General features: G+C 41.7%; 1 protein-coding gene across 1 annotated transcript in view; it reads left to right on the forward strand.

Annotated features, from left to right (window-relative positions):
* The window catches only part of LOC104291064 (1-phosphatidylinositol 3-phosphate 5-kinase-like), a gene marked incomplete at its 3' end in the record, with an annotated part of 23,581 nt that extends 6,520 nt beyond the window's left edge, over nt 1–17,061 (forward strand). The window contains exons 3-11 of the mRNA XM_009890261.1: nt 1,667–1,785; nt 4,501–4,672; nt 5,404–5,611; nt 7,358–7,447; nt 10,668–10,806; nt 13,439–13,596; nt 14,387–14,498; nt 16,254–16,401; nt 16,894–17,061. Of these exons, the coding sequence (XP_009888563.1) occupies nt 1,667–1,785; nt 4,501–4,672; nt 5,404–5,611; nt 7,358–7,447; nt 10,668–10,806; nt 13,439–13,596; nt 14,387–14,498; nt 16,254–16,401; nt 16,894–17,061 (1,314 nt within the window). The remainder of the gene's footprint in view (nt 1–1,666; nt 1,786–4,500; nt 4,673–5,403; nt 5,612–7,357; nt 7,448–10,667; nt 10,807–13,438; nt 13,597–14,386; nt 14,499–16,253; nt 16,402–16,893) is intronic.
* Nucleotides 17,062–21,588: the final 4,527 nt, after the last annotated feature.

The following is a 21,588-nucleotide window of genomic DNA, read 5'->3' on the forward strand; positions in this document are numbered from 1 at the left end:
TTCTCTAGTATAAACGGGGTAGCCATGTGTTCCTGGTGCTGATGGCGCTTATTCTAATGTAGATGGCATCCTTTTGACATTGGTTTATGCAACACAGAAAAGGGTGTTTAACTAACGAAAGCCTGGGGTTACCTGTGGCATTTCCTCAGTGCTGTGTATGTTCCTACTTTGGGACTCACTTGGCTGACCATATTTGTAGCTAGTTAGACAGAAGGCCTGATAATAATTTTTTGAGTTGGAAGCAACATTCCTGGAAAGAAGATACTCTTGAATCCAAAAGTTACAGCAGGAAAGCCCAGGAAGTAAATGCAGCATAGATCTTGTGATAGAAGTAAGGAGGAGCCAAAGGTTTCAATCTTAGTGTCAATGTTTTCTTGAAATATTAATGTCCCTTTAATCACCCTAAAATAGTCAACTTGGTACTGTCCAAAAATATATTTGTTTGATTTTTTTTTTTAAAATAAATTCCGAGTGGCTAGCCACAGAACTGGGTTTAAGCATTCTCGAATCTCTTTAAAATCATCTCCTGTTGTGGGTTCTTTGTTGTACATAGGTCATTAAGCAGCTATATATGGGCTTATTAACTAAAAATACCTACTAAGAACCTGAAGAGGAATCCCACAGTTTTAATCACATGACTCTAAGAGTTTTGATCTCCTGCATACAAAGGGATAGCTTAGTTGTTACTGCACAGTAACAGTTAACACGCTTCTGCTGGTGCTGTCAGCATTCCCGCTGACATCAGTGCTATCTAAAGCAGTAAACAGAAAGCGGCCATGTCCGTCCTTCATGTATTAGGGGGAATGAAAATAAAATTCTAGTCAGATGGAGAGCAGCGAAGCTGGTAAGAAACTTTAAACTATTCAGAAAAGCTTTTGGTGTAGAAAAGTGACTTTGAAAATGTTTAAATGTTCAGGTAAATACAGCACTGTATTTGCAGAGCCTTCTGGAGAGAAGGATCCTACTTGTAACTTGTACAGCAATGCTTCAAAGTAATCTAGTCTTTTATAGGAAAGAAATTAACTGCATTACCTTTTTATTCAGGAGTCTTGTTGCTATAGTTAATCAAGAATGACTGTACAAGTTCTCAACAACTTGGCTTTTTTCTTAGAAAATAACAAAACAAAAATCCTTCAAAAATGCAAACTTCTGGATGCATTTTATACTGAGTTACTGTTTTTAATAGAATCTGAGCAACTGAGTCCTGAGACTTGCTGTAGTAATTTATAAATAAATTCAGGTTAAGGTATTGACTTTTACCAGTCCTAGATTAATGTGAATATTGTTGCAATTATTTTGTAAGTATTAATATCCTAGAGGGCATTCTAAAATGAGATGACAGTGCTTTCCAGAAGACTTTTACAAGGTTCTTATAGGATGTTGAAAATAACCTCACTTCATTAAAGGATGTTTTCATTCTCAACAAACTTAAATCAGTTCTTGTAAACACAGAGGATGGTATTTAAAATGTCAGTCAAAGCAAGCTATCTGGCATCAGAAGCTCCTTTTGTGGGGAAAAGAGTACAAGGGCAAGAAGTAATACATGCTGTAACTTTGTAAAGTGCATACATATGTGGACATTTCTCCCTGTAATGGGGTTTTGTGTTATGATGCGAACATTGATGTATCATGGAAGAAATGAATACTACTCTCCCTTTCCTTCCAGACAATCGAAGGAAAGTAGAACCGCCTCTTGGAGGTCATGATCCTCGAACAGCAGTTCAGTTAAGAAGCCTCAGCACCGTTTTAAAGCGCCTCAAAGAAATCATGGAGGGGAAGAGCCAGGTACTTCTTCCGAGGAATTTGTAGACCAATCTATCCAGAAACTGAACTGTTTACTGGGTGTCTCTGAGCTTCATTTTTAGATACATCATGGGGACTTTTTCAGATGTTTGAAGGATGGGTGAATAAACTCAAAAATCATTGTGTAAGTGCAGGGGAAACAATTCAAGTTAGTGCTGACTTTTAACATGTCAAACATCTGTCATGTTGTGGGAATGGAACATTGCAGTTGCTCAGCTTCTTGAAGTTGGACTAGATACTCTCATTTCAGACTCAGGGCAGGTGAAACACATTGGTTCTCCCAAATAGTAATGAGAAATCTGAGGATGAATTAAATCTGCTACTTACTGTGGTAATGATTGGTCGGTGATATTTGCTTGAAAGGCTTGTCCTGTTAATCAATTTTAATTCAGCTGTGTAAGGGTCTGGCAGTTGCTACTGACTTGCTGATTTCACCTTCTTCTTTTGAGTCAAACCATGCCTTTAAGAGGAAGATCTTGCTAAGAAAAGAAGCCACAACTATTTATAAGTGATGATATAAATAGCTGTGTCTGGGAGCAAGACACGAACAGGCAAAGGTACATTTAATTAAGCTGAATGAAGAGGAAAAAGGCTTTTGGCTTGGTAGCTTTTACAGGTAGACTTGGAGTAAACTCAGTTAGCTTCCAGCGCTATTCTGCCTGTAGGACTAACTGCTTTGGTAGAAAGGGTGATACTTTTGAGGGTGAAACAAAAGCCTTTCATTGAAGTAAGCAGGGCATTGAGTGTGGCCCCTACTACTATTTCAGTTTATTGCAGCTTCTGAAGGCGCTGGAAATTTTCAAACATCTTTGAAGCTATTGGAGAAATGCTCAAACAGACAGGATGCAGCAGTAAATTAATATGTCTAGATCTTTCTCTGAAAGCGGTATGTTGTCAGCATGCTGACTTCTGTACAAATGGTAATGCATCACTGCCCTTGACTGCAGTCGTGTCTTGCTTGAGTCACTCCTGACAACAATTTCTTCCTACTATGGACTTGGTCTGTCTCTACAGGAGACCACTTTACTGTTGTAGAAAGCATGTGTCAGGTTCTGGAAGGTGCTGCTCTAATCAACCTCTATGGCTAACAGGGGCCGGACTCCTATTCTGAACCCTTTCTTGTAGGCTGTTCTTGCCATGAGTGTTGGCTCTGACTTGAGAAAGGCAGAGAGCTGGAAGGTATCACCAGCAATGGTTGGGTTTTTAAACACCCAGTCATGTGCAGGTGGGGAAGAGGCAATGTGGGAGAGATGGTGGACAAAGGCACTGCTGCTTGGAACAGCCACTCTCTATGTGGCAGAACAAGAGACTTGGTTTATCAAGCAAAGCTGCGGCAAAAACTGTTGATCAGCATCCCCTGCAGCTTTACAGCAGTTCCTTGGCAAAAGCTCTTCACCATCTTTCCCTGCTTGAAGCTTGCCATGTTCATCATAAAAATGTCTAGACTCTCTTGAACACTAGACTGCCTTGAGCAGTCTTTGACCTCTTTCTGTATGAATTTTCTTGGGTGAGGACAGGATGAAATTGTTGTCTTGTTGATCATAGCTGTTTTGGTCTCAAAATTGGTGTAGCAGCTATGTCAAACTTCACTTTGTGAACATCCAAAAATAAACCCCAATTCAGGGTATGCTTTTTTTGGTTACGTGAAAATCAGAGTACAGATCACCTTTCTTCTCTGTGGTTACTCTCTTCTCTGATTGTTTGGAGAAAATTCTTGCAGCTTGTTCTCTTCCTAAGAAAACCCACAAGTATTCAGTCTGTCTGAAAAAGCTTATTGCCAGAACTGAACTCTAGCAAAGAGTGTTTCACAGTCAGAGCTGTCATGTGACCATTAGCAGTTGTCTCCATCCATGGTAATTGTAGCTGGTGTGCTCAGAATCATAATGGAGATATTTGTCTTGCTTTGTTTGTAGCTACAACACCAAATGGAAGTTTTAACTCTTTGTTTTCAAGTCTTAGAAACAAGAAAAAATTCCTGTGGCTGCACCCATGCTATAAATCAGTATATGTCATTATCTGCTGAATGTATATTCCACAGTTGTCTTCACATAGCCGTTAACCTAGACTTTTGAGACAACATCATTCGGGGACACAGGCTTTTACTACTGTTTGCTGAGGTTTTGAAGAATTTGATCATATAACAAAATATGTATATATAATCCTTTCAAAGTATGTCCCAGTATTAGCTGTTGAAATGATCTTCCTGCACTGATAACTTGTGATAACTTGATTTATGCCTGGATAACAGCTTTGACTAATGCGTGGTTTTGTTGGTGTGGGTTTTTTGTTGTGCTTTTTTTTTTTTTTTTTTAAACTGTGCTGGTTGAGGTTCTGTCATGCTAGGGGCAAATGAGAGGGAAGAACAGCCAGTACATTGTATGTTTGTTTCTTCTTGACCTTTATTTACAGCTCAGGATAGTTTTTATCTGCTTTACTTCCATCTTGGATCAAGAATGCAAAGGCTTACTAGACTTATTCTCACAGTTAAGAACTCTCAGCCTTCTGGCTCCCTATAAAACCACATGAACAATCCTTTCTGTGCATGTGTGTGCTTATACAAAGGAATGTGGACACACACACACATATGAATATATGAAATTGTTCTTTTCATGTGCACAGTTTTCAAAGCAATCATGAACCTAAACATGCTTTTTTATTTAAAAAAAAAAATAATTTGTCTGCTGTTTTCCCTTGTAGGACAGTGACTTGAAGCAGTACTGGATGCCTGACAGCCAGTGCAAAGAATGCTATGACTGCAGTGAGAAATTCACTACCTTCCGGCGGAGGCACCATTGTCGACTTTGTGGGCAGATCTTCTGTAGTCGATGCTGCAATCAGGAAATCCCTGGAAAATTCATGGGCTACACAGGTAGGGTTTATCTGTTGAGAAGGAGAATGTTTGCTGTGTGCTCAGCTCTGCTTGGACTACTGCAGCTGCTCTCTGGCAACTGCTAGAGAATGCTATATAGGTCTCTAGTGGGCTTAGAAATAAGCAAAAAGAAACACAGGAGCTAATTCTACCAATTTCTTTGTGCGGGATGGTGGATTATGCCATGCCTGCTTATTTTTACCTACGCTATGTCCGTGATGACAAAACAAATATGGCCACTGTTTAACAAGGATGTTCACTACAAAATGTACTCAAGTAAAAGCTGTTCTTAGTAATGGTAGTTTTAAAATGTAATGAGCCATGTATTCTAATGAAGGTTGAGGGGAAACTCTTTCAAACACCAGTTACCAAACTCTAGACATCTCCTGATGGAGGTAATGATTTCCAGACATCTGCTGGTATGTCACATCTGACTGGCTGTTGTTGTACCATGATTTCAATGTGCACGTGTGCTCTCTCTTCCTGCCCCTGCAACCTTTCTCTTTCTTACCGATCATGTGTTAAGTATCATTTGACTTGGAGAAATTCCCTGAGTGTATATTTGTCTGGGGTTTTGCTCTTTAAGAGAATATGAGAACTAGAGTTACACATGCAAAGAGGTTTTGAAACAGGAAATCCTTCTTTTCCCACCACAACACACCTCTGATCCTGTAGGAACAGAGTACTATTTGTTCCTGTTCACTGACACTTTCTGGTTCCCCTTTCCATAGGGGATCTCCGAGCCTGCACTTACTGCCGCAAAATAGCCTTAAGCTATGCACACTCCACAGACAGTAACTCCATCGGAGAAGACTTAAATGCTCTGTCAGATTCTGCATGTTCTGTGTCAGTGCTGGATCCTGGCGAGCCACGCACACCAGTTGGGAGCCGTAAAGCTAGCCGCAACATCTTTCTGGAGGAGGATCTAACCTGGCAAAGGTAAAGTGAATGGCTTCATGCTAAGCTCTAGAATCTTAACTGTTTTCAGGCTGACACCTGCCTAGACAAAAGCTGGTGGTTTCCATCTAGGGAACTTAGAAGTATGTCTCCTGTGAAAAGAATCTAATCCTGTGCTTGCTTCTAATACTCTTCTCTTCAAGTTGAAATGTGGAAACTTTTCTAGTGGATTTTTAAATTATTTGCAGTTCTTCCTTTAACCTATTGAGTCAGTGATTCTATACCAGTGGCAGAGCAGGCTTTCAGCTTCAGAGTTTAAAAAGACAAAACCAAAACCCATCCCTTTTAATCACGAATGTATTGGGAGGCAAGTCAATGTGACACTGATGCTTTGCCTCTCGCGTTTTGGATTGGGCAAGAGAGTATAAGAGATGCTATCTGGGTAAACGAGAAAAATGGTGTAAGTAACCACCTGTTTCAGCTGAAGTGGGATTGAAAGGACAGCTATAAAGGTTCTCTGATCTCCTTTCAAAGTATATTTCTTCTTACTGCTCTCAGATGAGACAACCTTTATTTTTGGAAGGTGAACAAAAGAACACTGTACTAAAGTAGTATGCATGTTAATTTCTGAGGACCTTAATTTAATTCACTGTGGGGGGAAGGAAGAAATAATCAGATATGGTGTTTATTCTCATTTCTCTAAAAACAGAAGAACAGGCAGGTGTGAAACTACTGAAGAGGTCTTGAGTCAGAGCCTTTCTTTAACTGAGGCGTAGTGTTAGTGACATGTGCCTCCCTCAGCAGATCTCTTCTAGTGATTCTGATAGTATTAAAAGAAAAGCCTTAAAACCAACTGTCTTCAGAAAATGCCCTGACTCTTGCTTTGCACATTGCTTTTTAGAATATGGTGTTCCTGTAGGGAAGTAATTAAAGAATCAGCTTTAGGCCTAAATAAAGGAAAATACTTCTGGTTTAATGTCATGGTCATCTAAAGCAGTAATGTTGCAATGCTTGGGATAAATACTACCAAATTTTGAATTGGGGAATAAGTATGTGTGCTCGGAATGCTTCTCTTCAGGTGTACAAAATAATAGAAGGTATCATTAGTCCTGTCTTCTCATGTATTATTAGTATCTTTATTATGGCAATTCAAAAGCTTGTAGACATGAACATGTAAAGAAATTATATCTTTATTTTGGGCAGGTTGTAGCACTTGAGAAAAGTACTGCCTATTCTTGAAAGGCTGATAACTCTTTCTATACTAGAACACTTAGTCTTGTTGGGAGATGTTGGATAAACATGGGCTGCTTTTACATGTGAGAGGGAGAGAAATTGAGATTAGGTAGTTTATTGTTGCGTTAGGAGGATTGAAATTTTCTTCAGTGCTTGTTTCTCTTAAAATGTAAAACTTTGCAGTGGGCTGCAGTGCTTTTTTTAATACTGCATTTGGTAAGTTCCTGTTGACTGTCAGAGGCTTAAACTCAAGACACTGAACTTAAATGGGACCACAGTGGAAAGCGGCAACTCACAGCTTCATAATGGAAGCAAAGTTTTTGTTTTTTTTCCTAATATGTGACTTCTGTTGAGAAGTAGTTTGTTTCAGAAGAAAACTTGGGACTTGAGTCCCTTCCCAAAATAATGGGGAAAGATTTCTCTATTACCTCATTGATTTAACAGTCATGGGTGTGAATGAGAGGTAACATAACCATATTTTAATTCCAGCTGTTCTGATGCTGCTGCATGGGGCAAATCTGTCAAACATCTCCAACATGTTCCTTTTCCTTGCAGTTTGATTCACCCAGACTCTTCAACTACCACACTGTCTGCACGCCTTGGGTCTGTCCAGGAGGATGCAGGGAAGTCACCAGCTAGGAACAGGTAAACTAATCATATCTCAGTATTTTCTGTTCTGGATGCACTCCTAGCACGCTCTTTATTGTAAAGCCTGTGTTTTGGGGCTTGTTTTTACTGAGCATGCTGTTCCATGTCTAAAATGGGACACCCCATTACCCATATGTAATGGTAAGGAAATACCATTTATGTACATATTCGTATTAATTAATGTACTACTTTTGAGGAACTTGTAGTTTGCTGCTGAGTCAATCAAATAGAGGTGGTGATGAAGAGGACAGAAAGGAAAAGTGGCTAAGAAAGGTAGAGTTCTGAGGGAGCTGAAGAAAAGGGAGTAACAGGCTCGGTAATGCAAGGCAAAGACTGAAGTCGTAGAGGAGCAGAGGTGTAGCTTTTGTTTGTTTTGTGTTCTCTCCGCTCCCCCCCCTCCTGCCATCTGCACTCTCTGCGCTACCATTAAGTATAATCTTGTTTGAGTTACCAGCCTTCCTCAGGCTAAAATCCCATCATAGGTCTTTATGCAAGAGTGCTGGAATGAACTTGGAAATGCTCATGAGGGCTTTAGTATAAATTGTGAATGCCTGAGCTTAATCCCACTAAATAGGCTGGTATTAGAAAAACAAGTAATTTCTACTTCACAATGCTTCTGCTATGGTTCTGGTTACATACTTCCATTACGGTTAAATTGGGGAAGTAAAGGTGAGACAAGGATATGAGGAACAGAAAGATAATCCAAATTTCAATGTTGGCATCAGGAGACATTCAGAGACTTCTTTGCATTGGTGTTACAGGAATGCAGAATGTTCAGCAATTTGGAGGGATCTGACAGGACAAGCAAAGACGTGGGAACTCAGCTGAGAACGATGCTGAGTGTGCTTTTTGGGGAATGGACTGTTTGGAATCTTTACCTTCTGTGTGATGGGGATAGCTAGTAGGAGACGCACGCTGTACAGCTGAGAACTAAAGGTCTCACCTCAGGGGAGTAAAATACTGGTGAATGAACTAGTACCAAAAATCAATTCTGGGAAAACATGGCAAGGAGTCCAGAGTTAAAAGTTCAATGCTAAATAACTGCAGTGACGTCAAGAAATGACTGAAACCTTGAGGATGCTCTCCTGCTTCCTGTTTGAATTGATGTTGTCTGTTTTAAAAGGCCTTTGATGTTTGCTCATGCATGCAGTAGTAGGAGTGTTCTAAGGTGGACCTGACAGGCCCAAACTGCTCATTCAAGTTAAAATTTAACTCTCTGGCTACTCATGGCCTCACTGTAGTACTTACCTGTCTGGACTCACGTTTGAGAAGTAATGATGAGGTATAGCCTATCTCTGTCAAAATTCTGAACCTGTGGAAACAAAGCTGTTAGCTTTGGGCTAAGCAATGCTATCCTTCAGATCTTCTCAAAGCAGCCATAGGTGTTTCTTTGGGGCAAGCTTGACCATGTCTCTTTCTAGATGAGATGAAGCAAAAAAGATGCGGGTTGAGTACATTTAGGTGCAGGTAGCAGAAGTTACTTGGTATTATATGTTTTCCCTGTGAGTGGGGGATATGTGTTTGTTTTTTTTTTTCTCAGCCTGATTATTTATGGAGGAAAAAAACCCCAGCACAACAGTCAAATGTTGCAAGTGGAGGGATTCAAACTTCTTTGCAGGGTCTTCTAAAGGATAGAGATTTTTGTTGCAAAATCTCCCCCTCTGTTTTTAGAAAAGATAAATACAATAAAGTCCCAGATGTAATTGGTGATGATGAAGACACAGATATGAAATTTGACTGTTCTAACTTGCTTAGTGTTGTCTTACACAAATTAAAAATCTCTGCTGCTTACAGGTAGGTGGCACAGTTAAAACAGCTGTTGCAAAACAACTGGGAGGAGTGTTTAATGACGGACTTTCATGTCAGTCTCATCTTCCACATAAGAATGCTTTCTGTTAAGCTGCGTAACTCTGCCAGTTCTAACTTTTTTTAACTTGAGAGCATCTGAACAGTAGAAGACTGACAGAGTTTTAGCCTTCTTTGAACGCCTGACTATGACAGAAGGTTTTTGCGTATCACCCCTAGATGTCTATGGATGTGGTGCCAACATAGGTCCTTTTTAGTAATCTATGCAGAATCATAGGAAACTATCTAAAACACTGTATCAGCCCAGTGTTCCTCCTTAAGAGACAGAAGAAGAAAGAGCAGTGATGTTGAGACTATTGTACCTTCAGTGCCTGCTTCCTCGCTGTACAAAAGCTGAAATAGGGTGGCATTGCTATTTCATGCCTGGGCTCAGCCACAACATCCATTGAGAATTCTTGGGAGTAATTAGAGTGTCTGTTAGCCAGTTAGCAAGCTCTGTGAAGTTATCCAAATTTCATTCCAAAGACTAAAGGCTGGCAACAGTCCTCATCACTGAGACTGCTGCAAGCCTCTTGAGTCAGGTCAGCATTGGCATTTTGAACTTCCCTGTTGCTGTATGCAGAAGTATTTTCCATCCTCACTTAGAGTGCTGTTAGCATGAATAGTTCACATTGCATGCTTTTTGCTGCTGCGTGGTGAGAAGTTGCACTCTGGTTATTCAGAGGCTTAGTCTGGTTGCAGGATATTGGAACAGAGGGTATCTGGAACTCTTATCTGCATTTGTGGCGTTGCAATGATTATTGCAAAATGGTGTGTTTGTACTGGAGTGCCTAGCCAAGATTTCTTAATCAGCTGGGCTGAGATCAGGTGGATGCTCCATATCTCAGTACAAGGAAAATTGCCAGCTGGAGTGACCTCCAGCTTCAGCAGACTGTTTAGCCACCCTAGGGAACAGATGCTCAAACTTCCAGACTCTGCAAGCTGTCAGCCATATATTTCAGAGGGCTGAGGAGAAGGAATTTTAAATGGGTCAAGGAGAGGGGAAATCTCAGTGCCCTGTTACAGGTTGGCTGCCCTTGCTAGCGTCTGTCTTGCCTTCAGACCGCTAGAGCTTCTAATTACCCAGCATCCCATCCCTTCCCCAGTCTATTCAAATGCAGGCATATATGAATTGCTATGCCTAAACTTAGTTCTAACTGCTTCCTACAAAAAGCTTTACAAAAGTTTGTTTCACTTAGACTTTCAAAATCAATACACTTGCTTCCTAGGGATCCCTTCTCGTGCTTTGATGGGGGAGGAAGCTTTAAGCAGTAAGAAGTTCCTTTTTAACATGCTACAAGATCAATGCATGCTCTGGTGAAGCACTGCACAATGAACACTTACACTTCAATTTTTCTCTCTTCCGCTACAGGTCAGCCAGCATCACTAACCTGTCACTGGATCGATCAGGTTCACCAATGGTGCCTGCTTATGAGACTTCTGTCAGCCCCCAGGCCAGTCGCACACATATGAAGGCAGAGACCAGCGAGGATGAGCGCAAAATCCTTCTGGTACCTTTCAAACTTCTGTTTGTCTTGCTCTGTGAAGGCAATGAAGTTTGCCTTTCTTGTATCATGCAGCAGGAGCATCGTGCTGCCTTTAAAGGCTCTTGTCTGAGCACTCTTACCTGGACCTCTCCTTCAGGTGGTGCAGGGATGGACAATATTGATGGTGCTTTGGACACCTCAGTCTTCCTGAAACAAATCATAGTTTCATGTATTGTTTGCGTAAAGGTGTTTACAGTTTTAAATTTGGGAGTTGTGTTACGCAGTGTGGAGTTGGTGTGTGGTGGCTGCTTGTGGATTAAACCTGTCATGGTTGCAGCTGTAAACCAATGACCTGATTCTGTGTTTCTCCAAGTTCAGATTTTCCCCTTCATAGGCTACATAATTGGAAACTTTAAATGGCAGCTTCAGAGTGGTTACACCAGGATGAATGAGTTAAAGCTGATACAGCTCATTGGGCCAAAACATAACTTGGCCCCTCCCCTTGTTTGCAGAATAAATGTAACTTTTTGTAGAAAGTTGTAGTAATGTGCTTGTTCGAAGAAAAATCAATGTGCAAGTGTTCTGCGTAATCCTGTTATCCCCTCCCTACAGAGGCAGCATTGTAGATGACAGTTATTGTACAACGTTCAGTAGAAGACAGTGTTTCTTTTCTTTGAGGGAGGGAAAGTGTTTTTCACACATTAAAAGATCCAAGGTTGCTCCCCATTGCCAATTTGAAATGAGAAAGGCTAATTTCTGTGTTGTCAGGTATTTTTCTGCTGTCAGCAAAATGCATACAAGTATTCCTGAGGGTGCAGAAACACTCTAGTTACTGTTCAGTTGCACAACTCCTTTCCAGGGTGCTCTGTAAATGGATAACCACATGAGGGAGAAACATTTTTAAGGCATGTCTTTACACCACCATGCCCTGTGCATGTATGTTAATGCAGGAAAATGAAATTTAAAATGCTATGAACGCAACTTGGACCAAGATGATCAAGTCCCAGTGCACTTCAGCTTCACATTTTTTAATTTTTTTTGTCCGTTTCCTTCTTTGGGGCAGAAGATCAGTAGTATTGCTTCTGTTCATGTAAGAGCAGAAGATACAGTGTCAATTAGTATAGGATATTCTGTGAATTTCCACTGTTTGTTTAATGCCCTTAGCATGTGGAGCTGACTGCATATCAGGAGTTAATTTAAAGCTTAACATAGTCTATTCAGAAGACTAATGAACTTTGCTCATGAAATAAAAGGTAGAGGAGGATGTACATATGCTGGGGTAAGCACATACTTCTCTGAACTAGAGGTCAAAATCCTTGAGTTGAAAGGATTTGCTGTGTTCTGCCAGTTTGTCCAGTTTATTGAATTCACCATATGACTTAAGGGTAAACTACAAGGCAGCTAAACTGTGGAATCGCCAGTGGCATCAAATCTTGTGATTCCATGACATGTTCTGTTACTGATCCATTTGACTCTGTACCTGGTGTGGAAGGGGAGCTGCTGACACTGCTTTTAGGACAATACCCAGGACAGCCGCTGCTGGAAATAAAAGCAGAAAGCCAGTCCAGTAACAGAAGTGTAGTAAAACTCTTGGATCTCAGGGCACCCTTGGGAAAGTGCAATAATGTGGGTCTGGCAGTTAACTGTAAAGCTGAAACCAGTTAAAATTTAATTAAACACTTTTTTATTCCACCCACCCGCTCTGTTACACAAAAATGGAACAACTGAGGTATTTGAGAGAGTGAGCTGCAGTGTCTCTTTTCCACCCCTTGGGGTGCTCTGTTGCACTCTCAAAATAATCCCAGGTCTCAGTTTCCAGTCTGCAACAGTGGATTGTGCTGTGCCAAGCCAGGGTGCTTATGGGAAAGTAAAAGGTGCCAGGTGCAGAGAGACAGCTCGGTTTGGATGGAGCATAGCCTACACAAGAGTCAGTGCACATGATTAACAGGCCCCAAAATAATTTTGAGTTATAGGCTGAAGTGTTACAAGTGGTGAGGGGAAAGAGATCCACAGATTCAAAAATCTGTGGATTTTTGGAGGAGTACACACCTTTTGCTTAGTACCCAAAGCTAGCAGTATCTTAAAAAATGCTTGATACTGGACAATAAAAAAGGAATTCTCAGTAAGAAATGGTATCCCAAAACTTGAACATAGCAGTGTGCATTGCTGTGTCAAGTACTTGCTTTATATCTGGGCTTGATAATGGACTAGGGTGCTTCACAAAGCCTAGGTTAAGCACAAGTTATATAGAAAAACACTCTTCCAAAGGATGAGTTTTCATTGTTCTCTATGCACACACCACCTGAGTTTGAGAATAGGGTGCAAGAGGGCAGTAGTGAGGACGTAAGTATCTTGTAGGCAGTACAAAATCTTGCCACATTAAAAATAAAACCCCCTTAACTCTGAGGGTACCCACTTCATTTGTTCCTTGTTCTCAACTTTATATAAAAGGAAGGATATGAGGAGCTGACCTCATGTCTGTTTGCTGTTGCTGTTTCTGTTTGCACCTTTGCATAGGTTTTGCAGAATGGCTTAGATTTTATGCCTATTTGTGGAGGGGTCTTGATCTAGAAGCTGATCTGAGGACCCAGTTTAATGTCCTTGAAACTAGTGTTAAGGTCGGACTAGCAAGTAACTTGCACTTCTCCCTGTGCAGGACTCAGTCCAGCTGAAAGATCTGTGGAAGAAGATCTGCCATCACAACAGTGGGATGGAGTTTCAAGACCATCGCTACTGGCTGCGGACACATCCCAACTGCATTGTGGGAAAAGAGCTGGTCAACTGGCTCATCAGAAATGGGCACATAACCACAAGGTAACCCTGATGCTTTAGGACAGCAGGTGTCTCCTGTCTCTGTGACAGGAGGTTGTGAGTTTTTGCTGATACAGGGTGCCTTAGACTGCAGAGATAGAGCCCTTTGCAAGGAGATGAGAAAGATAGAAAATTCAGATCTCATTTTTACTGCCTACCAAAGCACGTAGGGTTTGGACTCTGTGTTGCCCAAAACAAGAGTGCACAGGGGGCTCACTGGTTTGGGAGCCAGTGTGGGAGGCAGCTTATGGGACAAATATCACTCAAACAGTTGGAGAACAGTGAGTGTGTTACAAAGACTGTCTAAAAAAGTTCACTGATACTCCAAAGGGCAAGTCTGCCCCTGGGATCAGAGATCACTAATGATTTCAGGCTCTTAACCTTGTAAGTGAGTATAAACAATCTGGTGTATTTAAATAGCGAGAGGGGGATAAAACTGAGGTGGCTCTTAAGTGTAGAGCAACAGTCCTCACTCAGCAGAGATGCTCAGTGTGTGTAACTCAAGCTAACGATGTCGGAGGAGCACAAACAGTACATCTTAATTGTCTGTTAGAGACCTCAGCTGAGTTTAGAGTACTGGCAGTCTCTTCCATCTAGCTCCATACTTGAACCAGTACACTCTGCTGCCTCTCCACAATATTTTAAATAGTGTCTGGTTGAACACAGCAAGGGGATACTGATGAGTCAAGTAGTGTGTTACAAGTGACTCTTTACTTTTGTAGCATGCTTGTACCGTAAACCATGTGTGTTTAGAACTGGACTTAGAAAACCATCTCTATTCTTATACCTCCAGGGTCCAAGCCATTGCAATAGGACAAGCGTTGGTTGATGGACGCTGGCTAGAATGTGTCAGTCATCATGATCAGCTCTTCAGAGATGAGTATGCTCTCTACAGACCGTTACAGGTAAAAGGAGCAGGAAAGCTATGGCTCTTGCTGAGTTTGGCTGCTGACTAGAATCTTGTCTAATCCTGTTCTCAGCAGCTGTTGTATGTTTTCTAGATCAGCTCACCTGTACAGAGAATTGGGGTCCAGGCCTTTTTCCTTGGTGATTTAAAGCCTGAGGAAGCTGCATTTGCCCAGAAGGCTTTGGGGCTGTCCTCTGCGGAGGATGAGTTGTTACATGTAGTGCTGGTTAAAGTGGAGGAAAGGGTCCCTAATCTAGGCTATTGCCTCTCATGGTGCACATCATCCATGGAGGCCTTGGAATGGCACAGTGTGTGCTTGTGGCAGCTGGCTATCATGTGCAGAATCTAGAAGCTGTGTGCAATTACTGATGACTGAGACGCAATGGTGGTCTTCTGTTTCAAAATTCTGTCTTTAAAAACTTCCAAAGAATGGGTATTTTACATACACACTATTGGATCTTCTTATATATTATATTGGTAACCTTCTGATCTCCAGTGATAGCAGTACTAAAGAATTCAATACCTTAGCCACATGATGCAAGATTGGAAGGGGGTCTTTGTCATGCCTCCCAAATAGGACAGGCTAGCGGAGGGTGAGGCAGGGAACCAGTGGCCAGAGGTGTTATCCTACTGTATTTCATTGCAATCAAATTTCCTGAGGGGTAAGAGCAGTCACTGGCCTGACTGACTGGATTGTTTTTATAACTTGAACAAGATATCTCTGTAGCCTCTCTGTTACCTGAAGGCATTCAGTTGAGAGTCTTCTGTGTTCTGCAGCTTCTCACAATAAAGAATGGCTCAGCTGTCCCACGGACCTCAGTCAGAAAGGCGCAGCCATTAGCATCTTGTCTTCCTTGTGTATTTCAGCTCTTGGCCATGGTCATGTGTTTGTCTGTTGAGATTGCTCTGGGCTTCATCTGGCATCTCAGCTAGTTACTAGCAAACTGCAACAGTACAGTTAAAAGCTTGCCCTTATCTAGCAAGTTTCCCTGGATCCTTGTTTGTAACTATTTGTAAGGGGCTTATGTTATTCAAGGCTTAAAGCCAATTCTTGTTCTCATTAGCTGAAAGCCCTGTCTGATCTTACTTCTCCTGGACAAGTGTCAGGAGAAACAGTGTTCTTGACTCAGTTGCTTGCTGCACTCACTGTAGCCAAAGGAATGATAGTGAGAACTTCCTCTTGACGTGATTTCCATCACAATGGCTGATGGAAATTGCTTACATGCTCTCCAGGTTCTCTGGCACTCTAGCCAGGCTTTGTTTTGACACAATCGCCCCAGCTAGAGCCTGACTTGTGAGTGAAACTCTTAGAGCTACTTTGGTCGGTCACAGAATTGCTCCAGTAACTTAGAATTAGCCTCCACCAAAAGCTGCATGTACTGGTTTCTGTGCAAAGGATATGGTCATCACCCACCGTGGCTGGGGATAGGAAGCATTCAAAGCTGTTTAACTGGATGTGGTGACAGAAAATGTGCAGTAGAATCAACTTGTCCTTTCATGCCACTTAGTCACAACTTGTGCGGAGGTGGGGAAGAGGCAGACACTAAGCACGTGGCAAGTGTAAAGAAATACTTGTTTCCTGTGCCAAAGGGTTCCTATTTCATGCCAAGGGGGGTGGCTCTATGACTAGCCTGGCTCAGCTCACTGTGAGTATCCTCTGATTTTTAAAATGTCTGAGCTGCATTTGTAGCAGGCTGCTTAATATTTCAGCAGAGCTGCACTTTAACACCTTTTTTTATTCCTTTTCTTCTAGAGCACGGAGTTCTCGGAAACCCCATCTCCAGACAGTGACTCTGTGAACTCTGTAGAGGGGCACTCTGAGCCATCCTGGTTCAAAGACATCAAGTTTGATGACAGTGATACAGAGCAGATTGCTGATGAAGGAGAAGATAACTTAGCCAGTGAGTTTCACCTGAATCTTGTTCTCACTCTGCCTTCTTCCCTGTTACCCCAGTCCTTTGGGACATAGTAGTTTAACCACGTCTTGCTTTATGTGTGTGTGTTTGTGTGTGTGTGCATGGGGCTGTAAGGATCTAAGCAAACTATAACCTAACTGGTCCTCCTGTTTCTTACGATGGATACAGTATTTTGTATTTAGTGGAAGTGGTAAATCTTCATACTTCTAACGGAGGAGAAGTGTGTAAATTGCTGCCTTCTGTTTCTCAGGCAGACTTCTGTTTGCTTTGGGCCCTATAGTAATGCACTGAAGAATGCCCAATATGTCAGCATGCACACATGAAGATAAGATTAGAACTATGAAAATACTGTATTCCTGTAGTATTGCACACTGGTCTTTATGTATTAAAGACAATTTTTCTCCTCTCCGATACCCTCACGATACCCATTTGAACCCTTCTCCTCCCTGTATCTTTCCCCTTACCCAACACTAAAAGACTCTGCCAGCCCTAGCAAGCGCACTTCAGTCAGCAGCTTCCAGTCCACAATGGACAGTGATTCAGCCGCCTCCATCAGCCTGAACGTGGAGCTGGACAACGTGAACTTCCATATCAAGAAGCACTCCAAGTACCCACATGTGCCCCCTCACCCTGCCGACCAAAAAGGTATGAGGTAGTCACCAGCTGGAGTTGCACATGATGGAGAGCTGGGCCCTAATATTACTGACCTGTTTGGACACTACTTTTGTAGCTGTCTTACAGAGGGGGAAATACCATATTTAGCTGGCACTGGCTTGCAGTTTTGATGTGCTCACCTATGAGGAGGCTCAGTAGACCTGTTGAAACACCTTCTCTGCAGAGTGTGTAACTTCCCCTGTGACTTTCTCTTTGCAGTTGAAGCAAAGTCTCCTGTCCATACGTAATAGGGTAAATCTACATAGACAGTTTCTGGTTAACTGGGGTGGAAAAATAGTCTGTGCATAAACCAGTTTGATATGTGTCTCTACAGTTTGAGATTAAACTGGAAAATCAAGCAAGAAAAAAAACCAACCAACAACCGAACAACAAATGAACAAAATGAACTTGGAATAGCTCTAGCTCTGCTGACTTCTAATTGTACCTTAATAAGCTTACATTTGACAGAAGAATCTCACTGATGAGCAGTAAGGCCTAACATAATCCATATATATAACATTTGTTCAAAAGAAAACATCCACTTAAGTGAAGCAGGAAGAAATCAAATACTCAGTGTTGAAGACTTCTTTTGAAAGTTTGGGGTTTTTTTTCCTCCTAAATAAATACTAAATTGAAAGACTATCTATAAGCAAAGTCCTTATGGAAAAAAATAGCGTGACTGCCTGTTGACAACTGCATTCTCCAAACTGGACAAGGGCTGACTGAAACCAGGGCTTGGCACTGGCTTGGGTCTAGTGTATTCTAGTTGCTTTATGTGCTGGGTAGCAGTTGATGTCTTTGCTCTGCTTCCTTACCTGAAGTTACATCAGCTTTGTAGACTTCTATCTTTGGCTGCTTCTAAGGAGTTTTGTATTCTTAATTATTGCTTCACCCTACCCCTTCAGTATGTCCAACTTTAAAAGATGATGCAGCGTTAAATAATTTTGATTCCTTCTAATTGAATTCATCCTTCTATAAAGTCTAATGGATCTCTTCTGTTGTTATGGATCAGAATGCAAGACTTACATTATGCTTGCAAACAGATTGCATTTTCTGAAACTGTGACTTAGCCACTGAATAGAGGGACGAGAACTGGTCACAGCTGACACTTTATCAGTACCTATTGTAGTCACCTTTTGTTATTTCCTGAGAACTGGTCACAGCTGACTTTCAAGGTATGCTAGACATAGGAGAGAGAGTGAGGCAAATTAGAGGGTGCATTTATCAGTGCCTATTGTAGTCACCTTTTGTTATTTCCTAAAAATATGTCTAGAAGAAGGGAAATCTAACTGCTTATTTTTCCACCAAAGAGAGGAGCAGAGCAGGTTTGAAATCTGAGTTGATGTTAGATGACTCAAGAGTAGGGCGGGCTGTCAGCACTACTGACACCAGCCTGTTACCGGTCCCTTTCAACTTGTTTCCAGCTTGTGCCCTCCTCAAATGAAAAGCTAATGGGTCTGCAGGGAAGGAAGGGTGTGGAGAGGGAGAATATATAAATTAATTCCTTTTAGGAAGGGGGGGATGCTGGATTAAGTGGGCTTGAAAGAGGCCCAGGTGTGCTGCAGTATCCTATGAATTTACAGCTGTAGTAGGTTTATCTTTATCAGTGTGTGTTGGCAGAAAAGCAGGCAGTAGTCAGTTTGGCTCTGGCCAGTGTTAAAAGGTTTGTAGAGCAATAGTCCTGGCTTCAGACATATCTCAGTCTTTATCTCCTTATACAAAAAACAATACATGATGAAGGGGAGACGTAAGAGAGCCTACCTCTCTCGGAAACTGTTGACCAAATCAAGGCTTCTCATAGCCAGAACTGAAGCTCTTGTGAGACAGATTTTGATGATGAAGAGCTCAAAGAAGATTGGCAGAAAAGGCAAGTGGTGAGAGGACTTGAAAGGAGAGAGGGACTTCTGCCTTTGAATTATATACGTTGGCAGCACTCTACTATCTTCGGTGAACCTCTGCTGACTGGTGTTTGTTACCTGTTTCTGAAAGGTGTGGTCTCTTAACCAGGAGGTTCTGGAGGAGTGTAATTTGTAGTAGAAAACTGGGAACAATTCCTTTTAAGAGAATGGATTTCCCTTGAGAGGAAAGTATCAGTAATATGCCTGGAAGTGGTATGGGGGGAGGTGTGCATCATTAAAACGCACTGTGGAGAGGTAGGTATGATCCTGCAGTTTTTTGAAAGATCTATCTTCTGCAAGAGGAGTCACTGTACATCTTTTTTTTTTGATTCCTGGCGTGACAGTCTCGAGGAAAGACCTAACCAGGAAGCAACAAGTTAAAATAACTCAAGATAACATCTTGAGTAGCAAGGAACGCTTCTTGGCAATAGGCAGACTGAAATTTTGTAGGTACTTAAATGTTTGTTATTCAAAGCCTTAAAAAATTAGATGGGACAAAATGCTACAGTGCATACTACAGTGCCTACAGTAGTGAAAAGGATGACATCTTAAACTTTGTTCTTGAAATATTAAAGTCAGAATGCAAAGACTTCGCCTTGCGTTCCTGATTAATCCTGGCTGTATTCAACAAAAGATGCCTTCCAGTGTGTTAGAGTATCACAATGATTAGACAGCCGACACTAGATAGTTAAGCTTCTATGTAGAATGGGACATGGTTATTTTTAGAAGATTACTGTAGTCAATCAGCGACATGTTGTGTTTGTTGCTGCCAGGGGTCAGTAACTTCTCTGTGACCATTATGGACGCGTGTATTTGGCTTGACTTCATTGGAATTGTCTTTGTTGTTAGACTGGATGACAGTGACTTAATTTTCTTTCAAATAATGAAGTAAAACTGAAGATCACACCCACCTTTTGAGGCTAGTAACTTAGTTTCTTCACAACTGTGTAAACTGCAGTCATTGGGGGAGGACTAACAGGACAAAACATCAGTGCTAGAAGTGCAGATCAGCTTTGATCTAAGTGGTTAGTGGGTTTCTTCAAATGATTAAGAGATGTGCAATTTCTTGTTCTGTGACACTAGTCACAGAGGTCAGCCGCTTTGAAGCAATGACCTGTGATGTACTATGTTTTAAAACAGAGTGGTTTGTATATAGGCTGAGTCTAATGGTAGGACTTCTTGTGATGTTATAGGCTGACTAATGTCTGGTGTGTTTCTATGAAATTCTAGTGACTCCAAGTTAGCTGGCTTGTAGGATCTTACGAGTGAGTATAGTGACTCATTTATAGTATCATTTGCCTAAAGACAATGGTACTTTACAGTGTGTATCAAAATAGGAAACAAAGTAAGATTGCTTTCTGTATTTAAACTGGGGGAAGAGATTAAGTGACTTATTTTAAATGTGGGGTTTAGTTGTTGTTTTTAAAGAGATACAGTTATCAATATGGGAAACTTTATTTTCTAAATGTCTTTGCAGCCAGATGTCCTTCATCCTGGTAGCAGGTATTTTGGGTGGTTAGTTTTTGATGCCTGCATCCAGGTAGGAGGGGGAAAGAGAAAGAGGATCTCAGTAACTACAACACAGTTGCTTATCACCGTTGCTTGCCAAGGCTTAGCGTGCTGTTGCCAGGAACCCTTTTGGTGGACCCTCCTTTGAAAAGGTGCACCTCAGTTTTCAGTGGATATCTGTGGTTGCAGCCTTACTTGTGTATCTAGAGGAAAAGTTGTGGTTGGTGGCCAGTCTGTTCTGGTGTTTAACCAGGGCAATCTGTAAGGTGTATAAAATCTGCTGGTTTCCATTGGAGACCTGTGAATTTCTGTGTGCATTGTGGTATTTGCTTCCAGTGATGCCCCCTGAATATCAGACCTATGAGTTTGTATGTTCTGGGGTGGTGTTTTTTGGTTTTTTTCTTTGTAGTTTTGTTTTGCTGAAGCTGTTCAGGGGAGCTTGATAGTCTCTTGATAGCTAACTACTTGCAGACAGTGCTACAAAACTTGCTACAGAAATCTCCCCTCCCGTCCAACATTCTGTGGTGCATGATGCATGTAGGGATGATGTGAGGTAAGAAATGTGTGTGTTAGCCACTCCCCCTGTCTCAAACTCACACCTATGAGTGTGGTACTGGTCCAGTCTAGGAAGAGGTATGGTATCTTACCTTGTCAGGAACTTCCCCTGGGGCACAATTGAAGGCAAAGTTATAGGAGGTGAAGTGTTCCTGGTTTGGAGGTGCCAGCTGTCCCTTTGTCCAGAGCATAACTAAGGTTAGCTTTCAGCTGGGGTTAACTCCTGGCTTGGCCATGCTAGTCAGGGATGTGTGTCAGACCTAATTTGAGTGCGTTTACCATAAGAGCTGCTGCCCTGAGGCTGTTGCAAGGTGGAGAGGGATGAAGGTGCTAGTATACATGCTTATTTGTAGGTACAGCATGACATGACTTTCTCTGGGTAGTCTGTGGGTGAATGAATGCTGAGGGTGAGCCAACTTTTATGAAGCAGTAGCTTGTTTGTAATGCTAAACTCTTCATCTAAGCAGGAGATGAAGTGAATACGCAAATAACCATCAAGCTGCAAGGGAGGCTTGCAACTGCTTTGGTACATTGATGATCTATTGAGTATCTGTTT

The sequence above is a fragment of the Charadrius vociferus genome, unplaced genomic scaffold (assembly GCF_000708025.1).
Source record: "Charadrius vociferus isolate BGI_N301 unplaced genomic scaffold, ASM70802v2 scaffold147, whole genome shotgun sequence".
Classification (NCBI taxonomy): domain Eukaryota; kingdom Metazoa; phylum Chordata; class Aves; order Charadriiformes; family Charadriidae; genus Charadrius; species Charadrius vociferus.